This window comes from Tympanuchus pallidicinctus, unplaced genomic scaffold, assembly GCF_026119805.1.
Source record: "Tympanuchus pallidicinctus isolate F22 unplaced genomic scaffold, pur_lepc_1.0 scaffold3, whole genome shotgun sequence".
Lineage (NCBI taxonomy): Eukaryota > Metazoa > Chordata > Aves > Galliformes > Phasianidae > Tympanuchus > Tympanuchus pallidicinctus.
The window spans coordinates 75,601,648-75,620,090 of NW_026294747.1; the positions used below are offsets into that span (position 1 = coordinate 75,601,648).

Sequence of the window (18,443 nt, forward strand, 5' to 3'; positions counted from 1 at the left end):
CTCAGTTAACAGAGCCAGCTGGTGTTGCTGCATTTAATCCAGAGGCAGGTAAATAGCATTTAACTTTTTGGTTGAACAGACCTACAGAATTGACATTAAGACTTTCCTTTTTCAGATTGTCACATCATTAAATTCTTGAGTGTTTAGCTGGTGTAAAGCTAGTTAGTTATATAGTTATTATTAGCTTATTGTCAAGAAGATTGAGGTTTTTTAGATATACAGGCTTCCTCTAACTTTTTTTTTCTTTATTTAGGCTTAGGGCCAAAAAATGTCAATTTCAATGAGAGCATTTTATCATGGGGGGGGGGGGGGGGGGGGGGGAAGGTAGAGGTTGCTGGCAGTAGCCTCTAGCTGTGCTTTTAAGGTCTATGGATTGGTGATGGAACTGACAGAAACATCTACTACTTTTTTTCACAGAGCACCCTTTCATAAGCAGTAGAGCACAGTAATGAAAACTTAATAGTGTAAAATAAGGTGCACGTGTGGACAAGTTTTAAGGTTTTGTGCTCTGCCTTGACCTATTTGAAGACTGAAATCCCCTCTTGAAGATGCTATTTCTCCACTGAATGATGATGTTTACTATGTCAGTGGTTACAAAGGTACGTGGAAGCTCCTGTCCCTCTGCCCATCTCCTCCTGCCCACAAGCCAGCAGCGATGTCTGCTTTCCTGTCTGCTGGGGATGTCTGCTTCCCTGTGTGAACTGCTTTGTTGGAACAGAAACTTTGTTTTTGAAAGGTTGCATTTTTTTTTTTCCCACTTCATGCTTCTGGAGTCATCATGTATCGCTCTCTTGAGTCTTTCTCCATACCTGGCCTTGGTTTGAGGACATGATTAACGCATTTTATTGAATTGAGTTACTCACTTCCAAGATAAATTTCAAAGTCTGTTGTTGTGCCTTCTAGTCTCTGTTACAGGCAGGCAGCCACTACCTTTGGTACTGAGTTAAAAGACTATTCCAGATCCAATATTTCATTTAGGTGAGGTTCACGTGCCTGCAAGGTGGTGGTAGCAGGTTTGCTACCAGGAGCACCTCACAGCAAGTGCCTGATTTCAGTTTGGTTAGTCTGCTGACCTGACACCCCGAGTCTTACAGAGGGCTCCTTTAAGGGAAGCACTTGGAGCTGCGGCCTTCCTCTAAGACCTTTGCTCTGTTCAGTGCTTTATAGTGCTGTTGCCTTGCTCTGAAGCCTCTCAGCTCTTTATGGTCATCAGCACAACCCATGTGATGACAGAGGATGGCTGCTTGCAGGGATCTCCTCACCCCTGCTGGTAAGGGCTCAGGGCCTGGCTGCCCTGCCTGGGTGAGGGGCAAATGATACAAGTGACACTGCCAGTCTTTGCTCTGAGCCTTATGGGTGATTCCTAGTAATTTGTTTCTCTTTTCCTGTTGTTTGAGATCTACATCATTCTTTATAGTAACTGTACTTGTAAAAGGTTTGGACCTTGTTTTGGAGAGCTGAGTTCTTCAGTCTATTGGCCTTCCTTGTCTTCTCAGTTACTGCATCTTCCTCAGTGGCAACTCCAGAGAAGCATTAGCCTTGGGGAACATCAGCAAACATTGTGCTTTACATGTGCACCCATTGATGCCAAAGGTGATGAGTGGGCACCTTGTGAGGGCTCACACCTGCTGACTTGTCAGTCTTCCCTCTTCCTTCATGAGGAGCTTCTTTGTGAAACAGCTGTGCTTCTCAATTCCAAAAAACAGACACTCTTCTGCTATTAGTAGAAGCCCTGATGAGAGGGCACAGTCTAGGCCAGTTACATATACCTCTGTGAGTGCCATAGTTGTGTGTGCGATGATTAATGCTCCATTTATCTCTGCATCTCAGTTGGTTTTTTGTTTTTTCTTACAGTGAGAGCAATTTCACAGCTGTTAGATTATTTGAGCTTTGAGGGGTTGTTTACATCTTCATGTCCAGTTTCAGGTGCTTCATAGCAAGGCAGCCTCGTGGTGCCTGCTGAGAACAGGGTCTGTAATTACTGTCACTGGTAAGTCCTTCCTGCAGCTTTCTTATATAACTATAGCAATAAAGTGGATGGGATAGAGTTGAGTATCTTTCCCTGTTTCTTGTGCTACCTGTCACTAGCTCCAGCACTATCTGTGCAGTGGGATCCATGTCTTTATGGGCTGTTTTGTGAAAGAATGGAGGAACATAAAGGAATCTTCTGTGGCAGGAAAAACTCTTTTGTGCTTCAATACATGCACATGTCTCAGGCTGCTTGACTCTTCTGTTAGTGCTGATTGTGTTGTTACGGTGTCACTCCTGTAGATAAGACTGCTCATAGTGTACTAGTTTCACTCCAGTCTGCTGTGCTGCAGTCTTCCCTACTTCTAGGGTTGCTAAGAATTTTTGACATGGAGGCCTGAAATAATGTGGGTTTGGGACTTTCTGCATTCTGCTTTTCCTGATTGTCTGTTTGCAGGATTTTTCAGTGAACAGCTGCATGTGTTGCTGAGGGTAAAAGTGATTGAACTCATCTGTTTCAAGGACAAAGCTATTTCCTGGATATTTGGAGGATAGGTTTGCGTAAGGTGCCAACCATGTGTCAGTAGATATTTTTCTTTGACTGGGAATTATTTACTTTATGTAAAACACTACTTTTACATTCCAGGCTGGTTTAAAGATGCTAGAACTGTCAGTTTGCTGTGCATCGCGACCACTTCAGCACGTGATTGTAGAGCTTGTGATTTCGTTGAAGAATGGCAAGAGCTTTTAGCCTGCTTGTACAACGCTGTCATGGCCATTCTATGTATATTGTCCAGCAGACTTGTCTGACTAATGGTAATTTAGTGGAGTGCTCCCTGAAGTTGTTCACTTTGTGAATACATGTATAAAAAGTTATAAGTAGTATCACCACTTTTGAGGTGATGCAAGATGAAATGCTGTCTGGTTTTCCTTTTGGATGCTGGCTATACTGCAAATAAGGATGAGATAATCTTAAAAAAAAAAAAAAAAAAAAAAAAAGTTGCGTAATCTTTGTTAAATGTTAGCGTTAAGATGTTTTTAGGAGAAATGTTGCATGTTTTAAGAACACCCAGAGGCAATGTATTTTGGGAGTTATGTTTGTTCCCTATCATATTGTAGTAACAGGGAACCACATGTTCTCTATTAGATTGAGTGATTGGCCTGAAGTCACTTGGTGTGGGAGACCAGGTGACAGAAGGTGATGATAGAAGGTTAACGGGACGTGCTGTCCTCTGAGCAAGATGAAGTTCAGTGGTTCATCATTTTTGGTCCCATAGATGTACCAGAAAAGTAGGTGGTTGGCTTTTTTTCGGGCGATAGGGGGTGGTGGTGAATATCTTCATTATTTCTTTGACTTTTTGTCAGCTTCTAGCAAAGCAATTTGAAGTTCTCTGTGTGGTTGAGACTAAAAGGGTCAGTGGTTTGTTCTAACTTTTTTTGAAAACTGGTGGTGGAACAGTGTGATTATTATAGAAGAACCTGACTTGCAGCAAAACCTGCCATTATTATGTGGATAACAAGATCCTCTTCCCATATAGGCATTTGTTATATTCAGTCTTAGCCAGAAAGACCCTTTTTTTCCCTGTTTTTAAAGAATCTTACATTTTATGTGACAAAGAAATAGGAAAGCTTTTTTTCTTTGAAATTGTAAGTTTATCAAGGCAGTTGGCTAAGTAATAGCTACTTGGTTAGAAAAATAGGGAAAATAAATAACCTGGAACAAGAAATGCCATTGTTTAGAAGCAAGCCCAGCATTTATTATAACATTTGGAATATCCTGTTACTGTCTCAGGCTAATTGTGGGATTAATAATGATGTGGCAAGATCCTTTTTGGTTCTGGTTTATGTCAGTAGTTTTAAAAAATCATTTGATGGCAGTTAAATCAGGAAAATCAAGTGACATCAACCAGTTATTCTGTTCAACATATACACATTAAGCTAAACTGCTGTTTGAGATAGAATGTTTCTTGGTGGACTAGCTGAAAGTTGAATAATACTGAATCTTGAACAGGAGACAGACTAAGCTTATTGAGCTGCTGATGGGTGAGCCCGCCAGTCAGTCCAGTGTATTTGTTGGTCTTTGTTAAATTTAGGCCCCAGAAAATATAGTTTGGGAAACACTCTAAGGCTGTTTATTTACATAATTTGTGAAAGTTCTGTTTGATCAAAGAAAAATGTTAAAACCAGATGTGTAAAGCAGATGATTGAGGGCTACAGGCATTTTCGACAGGATAGGCAGGGTAAGAGAGGTGGGGAAGTTGCCCTCTATGTTAAGAAGTGGGTAGATTGTGAAGAATTGCCCCTAAAAGGGAGCCATAGACTGTGAAGAACTGCCTCTAAAAGGCAGCCATGACCAATGTTGAGAGCTTGTGGCTTAAAGTTAGGGACCAGACCAATAAAGGACATCTGGTGGTTGGTCTGCTAGAGGCCACTTGATCAAAGGGAGCTTGTTGATGATAAAGATTCTCAACTTTAAAGCAACTTTTAAATTTTCTTCAGGTATTGGTAGTGCAAGATATAATTATGTATTGTGTTCACTATTATTCATCTGTGAAGATAGCATTCAGAACTCAGAGTACTTCTGTTTAACTGTTTAGACAGCCAAGAAAACAACTGACGTTTTATATTGCAATCCCTTTTGACTGTTGCTGGACTGTTTGTAGCATGTCATTTATGTAGGTCTGTCAGTAATGGTTCAGAAACTGGAGGATGAGAGGATCTTTGGAGCCATGTTGGGTGGGTGGGTGTTTGCTTTTTTTTTTTTTTTTTTTTTTTTTTTTTTTTTTTTTTTTTGCTTTTAAAATGTGAAAATATTGTTTCGATATTACTTTTTATTTGAACATAGTATTATTTAGAAACACTGGTGCTATTTACTGATCTTATGTAGTTCTACAGACTGATCACTCCTGGTGATTAAAGTACCAGATTTTTCATGGATGCTTTTATTACCCATAAAACCAGGGTTAAATACAATATTCAAAGCCAAATGCGTATTTTACAGGGCACTTAAGCATCTGCTGTATGTCCTTGTAATTGCATGTAACAGGAAATGATGTTTTAGATACTTGGTGTAAAAACCTCATATGAAGCAATCCTGGGGGAAATGACGCTTGAATCATTTCTTTGTAGCCTGGGATTCTGCAGTCCTTGAACTCAATTGTGTGCATTCTGACATTCATGTTGAGCATTGAATTTAAAGAGACTGTATTTTACTGACTCAAACATTCAGACCTTCAATGAGGAATACAGCAAAGTAATCTCTGGTTTGCTAGATTTTATGTGACATGAAAATAAAGCATTCATTTTTCGTTCTCTTGAAGTGCATCACTGCTCTTAAAGACAAATCACCGTAAGGATATCAGATGCTTACATACTTGTAACTGGATTGCTATCATTTTTGGATCACAAGACCATGCAGGATCTCTGTTTTCAATAACATTCTTGCCTTTGCTGAACATCATCTGTTTCTTGCTTGCTGTCTTGAATCCTTGTTTTGTTTGTATTTTTGAAAACTTTTTTGTTCCTTTTTAAAGCCTTCATTGGCAAGAGATGTTTTGGGTGGGTGTGCTGTGGTTGGACACTTCACAGGGTCACTCAACAGATGTTGACTCTTTTCTTTGTAATTCACATTGCTTTTTGTTTGTATAGGGGCTCAGAATTGCTGTTACCAACCACATCTCGCATTTATTATCAATACTGGCCTTTTCTGTTGTGCTGCTGGCAGACCTTGCAAGGGTCCAAGGACAGCATGAAGATAACTCTTCAACTTCTGGCGTGCTTTTTCAGGAAGTAATGATTTGCCTATGGAACACTGTTATCCATAAATATCTGTTAGTTCAGCAACTGTCACAAAGGTAAAAGTTGACCTGGAGTTATAGCAAAAATACAGCTTCTTTTCCCATTTCAGTCAAATACTGCATCTCCTGCTCCTCACACGTAGGGAAGTTTGGCTGTATTTTGACCTCAGCTCACTGTGTGTCTGAATGATCAGTTGTTACACATACTAAAACTATCTTTAGGCTAATTAAGGTGGCTTTTGTCAAGGGGGAGGGAGTAAAGCGTGGTGACTGTAGCCTGTCACTTAGTGGAGGAAGTTGCTGTCAAATGTTGAGGCCAATGATACTTCTTTATTATGAACTACTAATTATGCCATTTTAATAGGATCAGAACAATCATTCTCAGTGGCACTTTTTCTGCTCATGTGATGGGAATGGAAAGCTGAGAAGGTACATCATTTGTGCAGAAATGAAAAAATATTGTCACGTTCAAAGGCTGAACAGATTGGTGGGAAACACCTCAGCACCACCCTGATAGTCAGGCTAGAGGATTGTGTCATGTTTAACTTGATCTTTGCATTGCTTGAACTTTAAACTAAAGCCAATCTTGGCAGTTCAGTTCTCACTAGTTTCTCATTCATTAGTCATCTAATTGCACAGTCTTGTTTCGCACTACTACTTTGAAGCATGGATGAAGGTGATTGACATGGACAGACTGAGCAGAGATTGAGCTCTTCATGTTTACTGTTCTTTTCCAAAATCTGCCAGTGGTTCTTCTGGGATGTTCAGAGGAGCAGAGTGCCATGGGGCCAGCTCACTGCTTCTATGCAGGAGTCCAGTATCTGCTTCCAGTTCCATCATTTGTATATTTTTCTTCTCTGAAGAATAGGGTGAGAGGAGGTAGAAGGCTGGTTTACAGGCAGCTGCCCTCGAGGCACTTAATGAGATGAAGGTTTTCTGGGCTGTGTCCTTAGCATCTGTGTAGAAACACGTTTTGTTTTACATAACAGAATACAGAATTAAGTATCTCACCAAGCAGCTGCGAAAACTTCCTCGTAATACACATTGCTGTCACTGTGGTGGAAGTTGAAATGCTTTGTATTCTCTGTAGATATTGATTGAAGTTGGCTGAGCCCACCTTACCAAGAAGTGCTTCATTTTCACATAGCAGCTGTGAGGCTAAAGCAAAAGGGATTATTTTGGAGCAGTCCAGGAAGAAATCTGAGCAGAAAATTCTGCCACGTATCAGGCGGTTGCTGAGCCACAGCAGCAGTGCTGCAGAAGGACAAGAAGACTATTATTTCTGTTTGAATACCCTTTGAATAGGCTATAGGCTCTGGTATCTAAATTTGTTTCATGCATCATTGAACTGGGATATTTAGAGGAGGATCATAGGGTTCTTGCATACTTTCTTTGTATGTTTTCAGCCTTATCTGAATTGGTATGAATGATGTGGCGCTCACTTTAAAAATTGAAATGGAAAATTTCATGTAAAGCCGCAAATATTTTTTAAAATCCTGTATTTCACAAGTCACAGATATATAGAATTACCCTTAAGAAAGAAACAAATGGTCTTGCTTCTGCAGAAGTGGGATTGTAGTTCCAACAGCAGTGGTAAATTAAACCTTCTTACTTATGTATCTACTGCAGGTGTACTGTAATGTTCAGAGAATGTAGCTAAGGGTGGAAAAAATAACAGATGAAGTAAAAATATTGAAGGATCTCTTGCTAAAGAAGCCTAATCAATTTTACACTTTATTTTTGTATTAGTTGTTATACATGAGGAGATACTAGTTGAGAAAACCGTACCTGTGTTTTAAGTCAGAAAAAGGGAATTTGTATGTGTGAGAGCTTTGTATGGTCAGAAATGGAGTCCTAAAAGACAGAAAAGATCTGGATATTTATATCGAAGTAAACTAAAAAGCAAGTAAAAACAAGCTGTATGTGTCCCTGTAAAAACAACCTGTATGGGTACAGGTTCAGTTCAACCTGTGATTGTTGAGCATTGAGTTTCTTAATATGAAACTTTAATTTGGTAAATGGTATGACCAGAGATACAACATGAGGATGCTGCTTTGCAATTCACATTTCTGAAGACAATGTCGGTGATTATCCAGTTATTTTGAATGTGAGAGGAGAAGTTACGTTCTCAAGTGCACAGTAACGCTTCTCAACTGCAACTGAATTGTGATTTACAACTAATATCTGTGTCTCTTTTATTTCAGGCATCAAAAAATAAAGATGGAAAAGAGCAAAGTGAAGCTATATCACCATCAGAGGAAGAAGAAGCTTTCTCTTGGCCTGGTCCAAAAACTGTTGTGTTAAGGAGGACATCTCAGGGTTTTGGCTTCACCTTAAGACACTTCATAGTTTACCCTCCAGAATCTGCGGTTCAATTTTCTTTTAAAGTAAGTGAGTTTATTTTGTTGTTTTTTGTTATTATTGGTTTTTTGTTTTTTAATTCAAAGCCAGTCTCATTTATCTGCATACTCTTTAGTGTATACTTCAGGGGTGGGGAATAGGTTGTGGTTGTTTACCTCTTCAGAACTGAGCTCTGTTTAAAACTTGGTCCTAAGAGAATGGCCTGGAAGAAGTTTGTGAATATTGTAAAATTAATGGATATTAGACACTTTTTTTCCATGTTTTCTTCTTTCTGCTGAAAAGAACAAGAATCTTGCAGTCCTCCTTAAGTCAAGAGAAAAATCAGTACCAGCCTAGGCTGAAGAAGGTTTTTCTGGCTTAATAGAAATAGTGCTAAAGTACTTTATAGGTTTTGTTTATTTAAAAATGTTAAGCAGCTAATTGGTCTGCCTTACTAAAGAGTGATACGTATTCTCCTTCATGACTGAATCATTTGAAATTGCTTTAGTGCCTTGTGCTGGGAAGTCCATTTAATGCTGGTAAAGATTTGAGTATTGAGAAGGGTTTTTCTCCTAGTGAGTTCAAATAGCATTGATTAGAACTTGCACAATCAATTACTTTAAAATAATGATACACCATACCTCTGAGTTTTCTTCTTACTTTTGCAGCTAGGCAGAGGAATAGATTGATGCCAGGAGGAAGGAATGGTTATTGAAACTTCACACTCTTCCTACATAGCTGATTGATGCATGTCTCTACAAGAGTCTTTAGTTAATGTCTTTTTTGCTTTAGTGGCTGAAAGATTTATTTTGAATAAAAAAGCTTGCAGGGGAATATTAGTATATCTTTCCCAGTTAACTTCAGTTACAGCAGGCACTTGTGCTTGAAATTTGTACCCTTATTGGGCTTGTATTTGTATCCTTATTGAAGCTTATTGAGACTACTAGCTTTATCAGGTCATAACAAAATTTCTGTTTTTTGACAGAGTGTCAGCCAAGACCAATCCGTGTTTGAAGTCTGATATAAGAAAGGGAAAGAAGAGTGAGGAAGTCTTAGCTGAGCTGAACAAGTTATATGGACTTGTTAGCATTTCCTGGGGAAAACAAAACAACGGAACAAACCCCATTCACATTATATATGAAAATAAATAGCATAAGCAGGATTCAGTTCCTTAAACACAAAGTGGTGGGATATGTTTTCTGTTAAATTTCTCATAGATCTTCTCATACAGACAATAGTATTTTCATATGCAGAAGGAGTTGCACACAAGGAATAGCAAATGATGTTGGGGGGATCAGGAGTTCTTCTCATTCACATCTGATAGCTCTTGAAAGAGACCCGAAACAGCGCATACCGTGCTGATACCTGTAAATCCTCAAGACATGTCTTGAAGGAAGAAAAAGGAGCTAGAACTTCAAGAGAGCTCTTGGCACCTTTTTCCCTTCTGTTTATGATATGTCAGAATCTGAGTAATTCATTCTTCTTTGTCTGGCTTATGAAAAGAAAAATCATGGGGTTGTTAGATTGTTGTAGGTATTCAATTACCTATAAAGATAAGTTTTGTTTGGACCGAGCTCTGGTAAGCACTTCTGTAAGTTAACCTGAACCTTTATATTTTCATCTTCATGTTCATGAGATGGAAGAAAAAAGTAACATAAGCAAAGTTTTTATTCCAGGGCCGTTACAGGATGATTTTTATAGCTATTTGTACTTAAGTTATGCGAAGAATGAAATTTACCTATTGTGCTTGATTCTAACATGAGACAAATTTGATTTCTGTGCCATTCTTATTTGACCTAAAATCATGTTGGTTAGAGGCTAAGTACAGTTTCAGTCATAATTTCTAAGCTTAAGTATCATTCCTGTCTCTTCACTAATCAAAAGTGCACAGTCTTGGGGGAAGGGAAGATGCTGCTTTTTACTTTTTATGGTAGTATAGAACAGTGATAACTATGATCTGGCTTTCTGGCCATCTGAAAATCTTGTAGTTATTTTGTCTCTTCTTCACATCAGGGAATGGGTGCAGCTACCTCTGATGTGAGGTAGTGGTTACAATTGGAAGTCAAAGGTGTCATTGACTGGACAGCTTGTTTTCTCAATCCCCTTCAAGTTTCTTATTGTCAGAGTCCTTGTTGTTGCAAGTCACTTTTCTTCCAGATCAGTGCAGATGTCTTTGTTTACTTCAGGGATAGCTTTGTGTTGTAGCTTAGATTTATTTCAAGACAATGTTGTTCTAGTACCTCCTAACCTTATTGCATATCAACATAAATTGGTAGGGGCAGTAAAGAGAACTGAAAAGTTACCTGAAAGAAACTGTTGTGGTCAGGTGTAGTCCTTTTGGAGAGAAGGCAAGACTTGTCACATGGGGGAAACACTGAGCACATTGGGACAGAGCATGAGGCTTTGAGACTGCAGGGTGTGCTAAGAATGGGAATGGAAAGCAGTGCTTGCTTCAGGGTCAGAGGGGGCTGCAACTTGAAAGCCATAGGAGTGAATTTTCTTGGGAGCAGAGGAACTCTCCTCAAAGGCTGTACTGAGTGGGGAAGAATAAGCATTGCTTTTTTTAATATATATATATATATATATATATATATATATATATATATAAAATTATATATTATTAGATAAATATATTATTTGACAAGACTGTTCAATTTAAGGATTTAGTGATAATCATCAGTCATGACTTTTTAAAAGTCAGAGCAGTACCAGAACTCTGCTTACTCCTTCCTTTTTAAAATTTATTTTATTTATGTATTTATTTTATAGTTATCTAATGTGGTTTCTTTTAAGGCTCCAGCATATACTGTGGTAACTTCTGTACTGTTGCAGTGTGTTGAGACACAGACTGTACTTTACTTCTGTGTGTCAATAAAGAAATGCAGTGCACCTAGGAAGGACAGCTGTCTCACTTTGCAGCATGTGTAGATCTCTCTTTCATCAAGTCTTTGTCTCTTGAAGAGTATACTGTGATTAATGTTCAATTACTTTGAGAGTATTGAATATGAAAAAGGTGGTGATCTGTCTTTAATACAAAAGGCCTAGAAATTTGAAATTGATACATTTAAAAGTGGGAAAGGATATACAGGTGAAGAGTATTTCTGTGGTCATCATATTGCTCTTTGTTGCCTTCAGGATGAGGCTGATGTAGGCAGAGCTGAAGTAAACTTAGAAGTACAGGTCCTTAGGCTAGCACATACTACTTAGAAAATATTTAGTAGAAAAATGTATTACATCCATGCAGTCACAGTTCAGAAAGAAAACACATTTCCATATTTTGACCATCTCAGTTTAAAATTTCAGTAGAATTTTGCTGAACAGGAAATTATCCAGGCTCTATCAAAAGTCTCATTCATATTAAAATACTAACGAGAAACTGAAGTAATTATATGGTATTTTAAGCATGTCCTTCCCCATCACTACATTCCAGTTGTAGGCTTTTTTTAAAGGACTGTGGGTGATAAATGGTAAGTAGAATTGTAAAATACAGTGAGATTACCAGAAGGAAAGTCTTCAAATTTTTCCTAAATAAGCAACTGGAATATGTATTTGTCCTCCACCAGAAGCACTGAAGGCAAAACAAATTTCATGTTTCAAATTTCACTAAGAATATTCAGAGCTTGCTTATAAAAAAAAAAAAAAAAAGTGTTAGAAAGATGTCTTTCATACTATTTAACGTTGTGGATGATAGCAGCATATGCTTGACTTCTGGGTAGAAACATACTTGCAACAGCTCCAGTACAGTGTTAGGCTTCATGGCAGTATTTTGGATATTTTTCTACACTTGTTTTCAGATAATGCCTTTCAAGTTGTTTCTTTGAGGATGTTTCATGCAACTGTTTAATTTTTCTATGCAAACAGGAATTACACTGCAATTTGAGAATTAAAGCCTTAATACTGCAGTGCTGGAATATTTGTGAAAAAGGATGAAATACTGAAATGCACAGTTAAGGTTACAAGTACTCTTTAAATCCTCCTAGCTTATAGATGCCTATGTATTTTCTCCATTTAACGAGTTTTTAATGTGCAGTCTTTCTTTTTCCATAGGATGAAGAGAATGGAAATAGACAAGGTATGTTTTATTTTCGTTCTTTCACGGATTCAGTATGTTAAACGTTTATCTCCAGCTATGTAACACATTTGAATAACTACCTAAGAGTTTAAAACGTAAAATTAAGTACCATCCTTAGTGAATTTCATGGCATCAGAACAAAGGGAAGGAAATGTAATTTAGCTGCACCTGTTTAGCTTATGCATTTGCTACACTTTACTACTGTTAACAGTGTACTGCTGTACACGCTGTGTCACTTGCGCTGCTCATGCTATTTTGTCATATGTTTGATAAAAAGGCAAGAACACATTTGTTGCCTTTTTAGTGACAAAGTTTTTACACTCCTTTTGTGTTTAGGCCTTACTGTTATTCTGTGCAAAGTACTATAAAGAGATTGTGCTCACAACTTGTATTTATATAGATACACTGTAGAGCACTTTTTTTTAATGCATCAGAGTGTAGCTGGTTTGAAATTTGGTTCTCATTGAGACTCACTCTGATAGAATCAGCACAGAAGTATATGAGCTTAGTCTTAATACTGGTGATAAAAATAACCAAACTTACATCCACATGTGGTATACAGCCGCCTTATCAGCCTAGTAGTGCTATCTTCAGTATTTAGTAGTATGGATTTAATTTATTTGGTCATTTTCAGTGGTTTGTCATTTTCGTGTACATTTTGAAATCCATTGAATATTTTTCCATGATGTCAGATAAAATTTGTGAATAAGACTATCTTGTGCTTTATTAGAAGGGATGGAAAAAAAAACTTATTTATAGGTTATGTGTGTCAGTTCCACTTTGTTTTCATAGCTTTCTCCATGTTACATTGCATTTGTCTGCTCTCTTTTTAAAAATACACTAATTAGCTTCTTCACTAAGCAGAACTATGTCTCAGTCTCACCTAGCTAAAATTTCTCTTTAGCATTTAGATGTTTCTATGTTCATGCCTCTTCTCTTTTTTTTTTTTTTATTATTTTTTTTTGCTGGCATATTTTTGTTTCATTATACAAATAATGGTAATAATAAATAAGGGATAAAGGGATAATAAATGTTATGATTTAAGTTAGAAAGTCAGGTTTTCAGGTGGGGACCCAAGTCCTGCTTCCCGTTTTTGGTATTCTGTCAAAATAATCAGGTATGCAAAGGATGTAGGATTAGATGCAGTGCATGTGTAATGTGCAATGCTTCAGTTTGTCCTTAATATGGCATTCCAGTGCAGTTCTTTGAGGATAGGCTTGTTTAAACCTGGATACCTTTGTTCATAAACTGCATAGTGAATGCTGATTTTACTAGTGGGTTGTGATCCTCTTACGTTGTACTAGAGAACTGTACCTGGTTTCAACTTACTCTTAAAAAATAGCTCATTCAGTTCGAAAGTAGACGTTTTGCAATTCTGTTTCGGGATTTTTGTATACCTGTGATATACTGGAAGCATTCTGGCAAACAGTTTAACTGAATTTTATTCTCGGGAAAAATGAGGTTTGTGCATGTCATCCTTCTGCTTTTACTCATTTGCATTCACCAGCATGTTAACAAGTGAAAAGTCAGTCTTTTTGAATTCCTCATCACTCAACTTCTGCCCCTAAATTTGCCACTACTTTTATCCATTTTAACAATTGAGAAGGTAGATCCTTTTAGGAAGAGAATGCAGTCAGTCCTGTCAGGAGAAGAGCATAGAGATGTCGGTTGTGTGGTAGAGGAGGAAGTTCTGCAGTTCATGTTCATAGTCAGTAGTTCTTGTCATAGAGAGAAGAGATGGATCAGCTAAAGATGCAGCTGTGTGTCTGCTGTTTAAAATGTTCATCTGAGCTGTTTTTCAGTAGAGGATCGGCAGTAAACAGGCATTTATGTGGTTTGTTACGAGACCTGTGCAGGTGGAGCAAGATGGCTTTCTGGAAATTTTAATGTAGCTGCTTAAGCTATGAATCATAGCTCAGCTATTGCTTATTTATAGCTACTTAGTTCACTGTCGCGTTGAAATACAGATCAGAGGGTACAAAACATACTTGGGGAAGATAAGTATGCAAGTATAAGTTGAGCTTGTGCTCTGTACTGAGTGATAAGAAAAGCAACTGTCGTGTGGTATACCTTAAAAATAATGAAACAGGACAGAAAGGTTCAACATTTTCCCCAAAGTTTGGTGTGACCTCAAACAGGGTTGGGGTTGTTAAGCTGTTCCTATTTACATTGCTTCAAGTTGTTCCTTTCCTCAAAGGAGAACAGTTAGCTCGCAAGGAGAAAACCAAGAAAAGGTATGCCTCATTTTCCGTTTTCACAAAGTCACGTTAATTTAGCAAAAGCAGATATGCCAAAAATTCGCTAAAGGACTATTCCAAGGCTGCTAAAAGCGATGTAGAATGGAAGAGAAGCGGAGCCGCTTCGGGGCTGCAAGGTGTGCGCTGGCTGCCCAGCGCCGGCGGTTTGCCCCGCTGGAGGCCTGGGGCGGGCCTGGTGCTGCTGGGCGTGCGGAGGAGCCATCTAGTGGCGAATGTCATGCGTTTTCCTTCGAGCTGGGTTAGAAAACTTGCCTCTGTGAACCTGTGACATAATTAACAGTGAAAGTATCACAAACATTTTTATTTTGAAGTCTGTAGGTGCTGATTCACTTGAGCTTTCTTCTTTCCTCTGTTGGATATGAAGCTGAGGGCATTTGAGCTGTTCATTTTTGTGAAGCGATGTGTGCCAGTGCAAAATTGTCAGCTTTCTGCTATCAATTCAGTTGAGTTTAGATTTCTGCCGTCTGCTTTATAGCCTTTTCACAGATTAAACTTACATTTAAAATTTGAGGGTTTTTTGTCAGCTCTCAGCATTTACAGACTTGGGTGGGTGAATATAGAGAAAAGCTTTCCTATTATCTTCTATTGAAAGCAGTACATTTATATTTAAGATGCTGAATACCTAATTAAGTTAGAAGGCAAAAATGAAAGCACATACCAGCTTTGATGTATCAGTGAATGGAATATTTTCATGTGATTATATGTTCTGGTGTAGAATTTTCATGCAGCCTTTTTTTCAGCATGTATTCAGATCTTGCCACTGGCTAAATCTTGTTTTTAGTATGCAGTAAGTTTTCAAAGCAGTTAGAGAAAAAATTATCCAGAAGAACTCTAAAAAAAGGAAAGACTTGAAAAGGAGATGAAGACTGAGGAAGCTGGGGGCTGAGTTGGCAAGTGAAGGGATCAGGGTGATGTGGACAGGAGTGACCTTCTGTCAACAGTCAGGAGAGAAAGGGGCCACCAAGTTTATGCATATAAATAAGGAAGTGCCTTCAGGACAGAATGATGGAGAGAGCTCTTGTAACTGTTCTGAATGGCTCCTTGAAGTGCCTGTACACTAATACACATGAGGAGGAGTTGAAACCCTGCATGCGATTGCAGTAGGATCACAGAGACACAGTGGGATAGTTGTGAGAGAGACATAGCTGGAGAGCTTGCAGATATGCACGGCCAGCACCATGGGAAGGGCAGGCTGGATGGTCAGTGTGACTGTTTCTGTGAGAGGGCAGAAAGAATGCATGGAGTTTCACATTGCAGTAGATAGATAGGAAGTCATTGGACAGCTTATAGGCCAGGGCTTGCACACAGGCCTACAAAGGCAACCTTTTGGGAGGATTTTATATACAGAGATATCTATCTGTACTCAATATATTGTGCATTGATACAGTGAATGTCATCTTACAAACACTCCTTGAAGCTGTAGTTGACAAAATACAAGTTTAGTGCATATAGGATGGCTATGATTTCTTGGACTTAATATTTTTTTAAATATTTGTCATTGCTAAGTATGTAGTAATAGTCTCTGAAATGAGCTATAATACAAGTTTTAGGAAATGCTATTACTGTGCCTAGAAATCTAGCAATCATTACAATCCAGAATCACTTTTTTTTTTTTTTAATATAGTGTTCTTATTTCCTGTTTTTTATATGGAGGTATCTATAGCAACTGGCAGCTTATCTTCTCAGAGAGAGAAAAAAAAAGTGAATTAGGTATAATAAGATTCAGTCTCCTTTTCTGTAGAGAGACTAATGAGTGTGCACCTACCAGTGAGAGTTCAGACATCTGTTTTCACTGGCATTTTTAGATTGTTGAATTGTGATCGCCAGACTTTTTTGATGAGTCTGACTTAGAAAATTGAAGGACAGAAATTTTAAAGCTAAGCTAAACCTAAGTTGCAATGTGTTGCTTGATCTCCTTCAGTTTTATATTAGACTGTTTTCGTATTGGGGAGAATGATGGAAAAAATACAGGAAAGACTTTTTATTTCTGACTGTTGCTTATGTAATACTTCATGTGGTTTTGATGTCTTATTTCTTTAAACAGAATGTTGATTCTGTAAGGTGGTTTGTGTCCTCCTAGTGCTGAATTTAATTCCAAGGTTTCTAACATCATCTATTAACGCTCAGTCTGTTGTGAAATAAACTGATTGTACTTGCGATGGTGGGAACAGTGCTGATAAGGGACAACATACAAATGAATGTGAACTCAGATATTTGGAAAGTTCAGTAGATTGCTGGGAAGATATAGTCTTAAGGTAGTGGGATGGGAGTAAGAGGAAAAGAGTTAGATAACATGGTGAATGGTGGTGCCATAGCGAGTTGTCCTTTTTTGTGCATCTTTAATCCAGCTTATTTTGTAATGCTGAATGACAGTGCTGTCAGAAGGCTAAATTTAGTTTTTGATGGAGATGTGAGCTGGATGTGCACCTTCTAGAACGTTTAACAGTGGCCTTCCAATTCGTCACATGTATAGGGCCTTTCAGTGACTCCTAAGGACTTCAAATAATCTTTGACTTTCAATAAAAATCCTGAGATGTACGTGAGTATAATTTCCATGGACTATGGAGAGAGTCCATAGTTCACAACAGATATCAACTGAATGGCTGTGTTTGCCACGTGGGCACAGTCCTGGGCAGCCAGGTGACCTGCAGCAGTCCCTTCCAACGTCAGCTATGCTCTGGTATGTGTGTATGGGAACGGAATTGATTGCTCTTGACTGTTTAATCATATGTTAACTTGTATGTCAATTTGTAACTTGAGAAGGTTGGTTTTCGGATTTGAGGGAATTGGAAAAAATCCTAGTGTTGGCAACTGATGTAGTGGGAAAATACTTTTTGAGAAAACAGTTTCACCTTAAATACGGGCGATGTTTTTCATGAAAATGCCAGGTGATTCTTCCCTGCTCTTCTCTTTCTTGAGAGTGAAGTTAAAGCTGTGTTAGCCAAGTGGTTGAAGGTAAAAGTTGCCTAATCAAAATACCAGAGGTGTTATGAATAATAACAGAACATATTTTTCCTGAATCATGGAAGTGAGTGCCAGATGCTTTTAAACTAAATGACTGAAGAGAACTATTTTACTTGTTTTTCTTCCTTGGCATTATGTTTTGTTCAGTGTTGTTTTTTTTTTGTTTTTTTTTTTTTAGTAGAGTTACCTCATACTTGACAGTGGGTGCAATTAAGGTCCCTTGGGGCTCAACTAAGACCTTTAGACTTCTTTTCTGCAGCGATTGCTAGTAGAGAAATGCTTACTATGTATGAAATTCAGTTTTCAGATTAGAAAATCCAAAATTGTCTTCAGTTGCACTCCATTAAATGTACTCCTTACAGTTTTAATGATTTGTATTTAATTAAATCTGTTAATAAATTCAAGTTCTGCAGTACTTTAAGTTATCTTTTTTGAGTTGTTTTTTTTTTTGATTCAGTAATTATTTGGAACTGTTTGTCCCACTGTGTCTGTGCATATTTCTCCTCTCATTGCCTGAAAGTTGTCTGAGAATCACTGCCCTCTCTCTTGTTGAAGCATATGGAGTACAAATGCCTCGAATATCCAGAAGCATATTTGTAGATCTTCATGCTTGAGGACAATGTTCCCTTGCCCTTGAGTAGATCTACATAAAAACTTGTCTTCGTAAGTAAGCTGTTTCATAGGGTGAATGATAATATATGGTATGGATTTCAGTCGCTTTAGCTATGTGCTGAATAAGACCAGGAGCTGCTGCAGCTATCTTGTTAGGTGAGCATATGTTTAGAGAATGGTTTTCTGTTTTTTTTTTTTTTGTTTTGTTTTAATTTATTTTTAATTTATATTATTTTTTAGATATTTATTTTTCTTGAAAATACTCAGCATAACGTAAAGAAAACCCTGACTTTTATTCATTTCCTCTGTTATGAAATTTTCTGAGCATGGTTCAGATGCCCTGAGGAAGAGAAATAGCATATTGTTAGGAAGCAGATTCTTAGGAGAGGCTTTACAAGAGAGAACCATGTTGTACTGCGTCCTGAACACTTG

The 18,443-nt window shown here is 38.0% G+C and overlaps 1 protein-coding gene across 5 annotated transcripts in view; it reads left to right on the forward strand.

Moving 5' to 3' along the window:
- ARHGAP21 (Rho GTPase activating protein 21) overlaps window positions 1-18,443 on the forward strand; it is a 107,417-nt gene that overhangs the window by 33,713 nt on the left and 55,261 nt on the right. For all 5 annotated transcript variants that reach the window (XM_052695296.1, XM_052695299.1, XM_052695295.1 and 2 more), the window contains exons 2-3: window positions 7,970-8,152; window positions 12,153-12,177. In XM_052695296.1, coding sequence (XP_052551256.1) covers window positions 7,970-8,152; window positions 12,153-12,177 — 208 coding nt within the window. The remainder of the gene's footprint in view (window positions 1-7,969; window positions 8,153-12,152; window positions 12,178-18,443) is intronic.